At 35.6% G+C, this 4,404-nt stretch overlaps 1 protein-coding gene across 1 annotated transcript; it reads right to left on the reverse strand.

Annotated features, from left to right (window-relative positions):
- Nucleotides 1-1,520: 1,520 nt before the first annotated feature.
- On the reverse strand, nucleotides 1,521-2,255 carry LOC140242444 (uncharacterized). Its single transcript, XM_072322180.1, has one exon. The coding sequence runs from the start codon at nucleotides 2,253-2,255 to the stop codon at nucleotides 1,521-1,523; it is 735 nt and encodes a 244-aa protein (XP_072178281.1).
- Between the last annotated feature and the right edge of the window lie 2,149 nt (nucleotides 2,256-4,404).

The raw sequence follows: 4,404 nt of genomic DNA on the forward strand, positions 1-4,404 counted from the left end.
TTGGGACATATACTATTGCTACTTTTCACCTCATCATAGCGCTTTCTTTCTCTGTATTAAGTCTCAGCGTCTTAGCCTGCATAATTATACTGTCTTTTGATCTTACCTCTATCAAAATTTTTTATATTATACGCTGACGACACAAATATTTTTTCATGTGGCAAAAACTTGGATATCCTGTGTAATGAAGTCAATAGTAAATTCAAAAATGTATGTGTTTGGTTTCAAGCTAATAGGTAATCTTTGAATAGCAAAAAAGAAAAAAAAATGTGCAGTAATTATATTCTCTATAATAATAGGAAAAAAGATGATAATTGAAATGTCGATATTTAATTAAACATTGATGCAATACCCTAAAGTTGATAAAACAAAGTTTTCAGGTGGATTCATTGATTCCAAGTTATCCTGGAAATTTCATATTGTAGAAGTTGAGCGAAAAGTGGCTATAAATACTGGTATCATTCGTAGTTTTGCATTTTTTTTTGCCTGCAAACATACAACGTATGCTTGATTGCACACTTATTTTACCTTACCTATCGTATTGCAACATTGTTTGGGGAAATACATTTGAATCAAATTTCAAAAGATTACAGGTTTATCAAAATCATATTATTAGATATTTATGTAATGTACGAAACATAAATCCTGGTGGTGTTCGAACAGAAGCATTGTTTAACGAGTTAAAGTTGCTGCGTTTAAAAGATATCAATACATTCCAATTGGGTTTATTTATGTATAAGTGTACAAATAATCTTCTCCCTGATCATCTATGTCACTTATTTGAAGAAAACTCAGAATACCATAAGTATGAAACTAAATCATCTTCACTAATTCACATTTCATAACATAAAAAGGTCTCATTCCAACACACAGTGCGCTTTTCTGGTCCCAAGGTTTGGAATAATTTCCCATGCCGATTTAAAATCTGCACCTTCTTTAAGTCTATTTAAATGCCATTATAAATCGTCTTTCTTTTTTTAAATAATCGACCTTTTTGCTGATGTAGTCAGGTTGTGGATGTTTCTTCTCTCGGGGCCTGGTGAGGAATTATTTTAGTAACCTCTACATTATAATGGCATTTCAATACTTGGAATCCACTTTGCACACACTAGTTGTTGCTGTGTCGGGCAGGCCTCATGCGAGCTTTCAGATTGCCAGGATCAACCTTTGTTTGACATGCATAAAATTTGAATATATCGGTAAGGGGGTCTATTCACGATCCAGTTGGAAACAATGCATTTTATTCATTGTCTTGTTTACATCCGTGCCGAGGTTTCACATTACTATAGCACTTATAAATACATGTATGCAACGTTTAACTTTGAAATATGCAACTTTTGCTAGGCTGTAGCTCGTCACATATTTCCAAACTTACTGTAGCCCCTCTTCGGAATAATGCCAAACTAATCAAATTTATGAATCCCTTTTCATTAATTTCGGGTTGAAGAAAATCTAGGTATTGGGGATTTGTCTGTTGCGGAATAAAGAACCTGTGGAATAACAAGACTCACACCTCTCTTCTACTTCTCTTGCTGCCAGCAATCGAGTAATTTGTGCAATTCCTTTATGTCAAAATCAAAAGGAACCATAATCTTCATGAACTGGCGTCTTACCGCATCTGGGATCTGCACAGGAGAAATACTTACATTTCGGTCATAGAAGTTATGGACGCACCGACCGACAATATTTGCCATCGGCCTTCCCCCAAAAGTGAACACACCTACCATACAGGTCACACTGAACATATCCATCTTGCTGACTGCCAAAGCCGCTAAATGATCATCTGAATAGCGTGGAGCTTGATTTAATGCATACTCTGCTCTGACCATAAATGGATAGATGTTGGGCGACAGAGCATCTTGATCGTGAGTATCAACATTGCATTGCAGGATTAAGAAATCGTTGATGATGGAGTAAAAATATGAGTTATAGAGAGCATTGCTGTCAAGGCCGTACTGGTCAGAGTAACAAATTCGGGGCCGTAATTCGTTGAAGTATCGGTAAAATTCTAGTTTCCATGGAGATGGCCCACTGGATTCACTCGTCATGTCACGCACCTGCTGCTGACACCAAGTCGGAAGCTTCTTTTCCCGAGGCTCACTCAGGTAGGGTGGCTTCCTGATGCTGATCAGGGATTGTTTGGCACTGACTGAGTGAAGGCAACGGATTGCTGAAAGGAACTCGCTGTAATTCCAATACCCATGCTTAATCAGTCCAAATGTTGCAGCAGCTTTCCCAATGTAACCAAACATCATTGCGTTGGTCATGTATCTGTATCATCAGCAGATTGTTTCCCCACCTGAGCAAGAAAATAAGTAACTCGAATGCATATACTCTCAGCAAAGAAAAAGAAAAGAAAATAAACACTTTTTTAAGTCCATAATTTTTATAGAAGATTTTGATGAAAATCAATGCATTGTATACAATATTAAAGGAAATCTAATAGGCTATCAACGTAGTAGGTCAATTTAAAGGGAGACCTTACGCATGAGTGAACATATTTGTTTTTATCCCCAAGGAACAAAAGTAAAAATTGCAAAAAAAAAAAAAATTCTTTCATCTGCAAATGCCCTTTAAGATAATAATAATAAGCAACCAACATAGCACAATGAAAGAAATACACTGTAATAAGTTTTCGTTCTCTATTTCTTTATAGCATCAAACAGAATTAAAGTGGGAAACTTAAGGGGTTTTGCATTTTTTACTTTTGTGCCTTGGAAGAGAAAAACAAAGGTGTTCGCTCATCATACTCATGCGTAAAGTTTCCCTGTTTATTGAATTACCAAGTTGACGACCAATTTAACGACCTTCATTACATGAACATTTAGTCATTTCTATGAGAGATATAGACTTGAAGCAGTTTTTACTTTCTTTCTTTTTTTTTTTTGCTGAGTGTATTATAGTCCATCCAATGTAAACTTGTTTAAGTATGAAATTGGTTTTCCCGCCAAATTTCATCAGATTTCCATTTGAAGTAATGTAAAAAGAAGGCGTTCAAATTCAAGTGATTTTGGCCACTGTTCGACTCTCACGGTTCGTTTTAATTCCTTGAGCAATCAATTTTGTTTCATGTCATTCTTTTTAGATTTTATTTCATTCTAATTTCATAGAGAGAAATTCGTTCAGCTGGATAGACGTTTCGTCCCAAATACTGAAGCACTTTCAATTTCATTTATAGAAATACAACTCCGCACTTTGAAGTTTTAAATTCAATCAACACATTAATTCCCGTGCATTTCTACAGGTCCTTTCTTTCTTTCTCTGTGATAACTTGTATTACTGTATACAATTACAATTTAATTTCAAAGTTTCATTTATTCAGTTTAGTATATTAATTGTATCGCCAGTATAATCTTGTTTTCCACCTTAAAATTAACGCCTTACAGTATCGATGTGACATTAAGGGAATGCACAGATGGCTATATCTCAAAATTTTGTCGACCTTCAAATTTACATTTTTATTCCATTCCTACCTTCTCTGTGTCCATATCATAAGTTGCCACAATCGGCTCAGCTGTAGACCTATTTCACTCTGGGGTTTCCGACAGTGATATAGTCTTGCTAGTTGTCGAATCCGTCGCCCATAAATTCTGTCCGTTTTCGTAATATTCATGTTTACTCTTCTCTAGCAGCGTTAAAGTCGTGTATTATATGAATATAATGTACATGTATGCCCTTCAAAGAGGAGTTATGCGTGCTTTTATAGGCCCTATATCATCTATTAAAAGGCAAAAGTCCCATTTCAAGATACATTAAATTTTGCGTATTCAAACAGATGAGTAACTACAAAGAATATAAGAAACAGCGAAACAACACGGCCCATAATATTATGTCATGCATGTCGTAAAATTCTTCACATCGATCTTGGCTATTACATATTCTGTTGGGAATTTGAGTGCATTTTAAATTTTAACGCCCTTTTAATATGGTAATTAGATGCTGATGAAATTAAACTGAATGAACTAGTTACCGTACTTTTTCAATGTTGATCTCGGTGGTAAATCAAATTCAACCGAACTTAAATGATCGCATCATTAACTCGAATGCAAATCTGATGAGAGTGGGCGGGGAAAACAGTATTTAAACATTATATCCATTTATGAGAACATGATGGTTAACCTCTATGAATGATTGTAGATTTACCGTCGACCATACATGATTTGTTCAAATGCTAAACCTATGGCTGCATTCTTGCATTAGGCCTGCAGTAGGTCTATTGCAAGAAATACTTTTGCAACTGTAACGTCCCACATACAGAGCTACAGGTGGGACCATGTACGCACATCTGGCTCGTTGGCTATTGTTTCAGAAGTTTGAATGAAGAGGAAGCACGATTTTCATTCTATTTCATGGAGTAGCTTGACGATATTATAACGGCAATCTTTGCTACGTTACACAAACTAT

This window comes from Diadema setosum, chromosome 19 (genome assembly GCF_964275005.1).
Source record: "Diadema setosum chromosome 19, eeDiaSeto1, whole genome shotgun sequence".
Taxonomy (NCBI): Eukaryota; Metazoa; Echinodermata; class Echinoidea; order Diadematoida; family Diadematidae; genus Diadema; species Diadema setosum.

What these genes read in the sequence shown, in the direction of transcription:
- LOC140242444 (XM_072322180.1), bottom strand. Translation starts at nt 2,255, where the DNA reads ATGATGTTTGGTTACATTGGGAAAGCTGCTGCAACATTTGGACTGATT.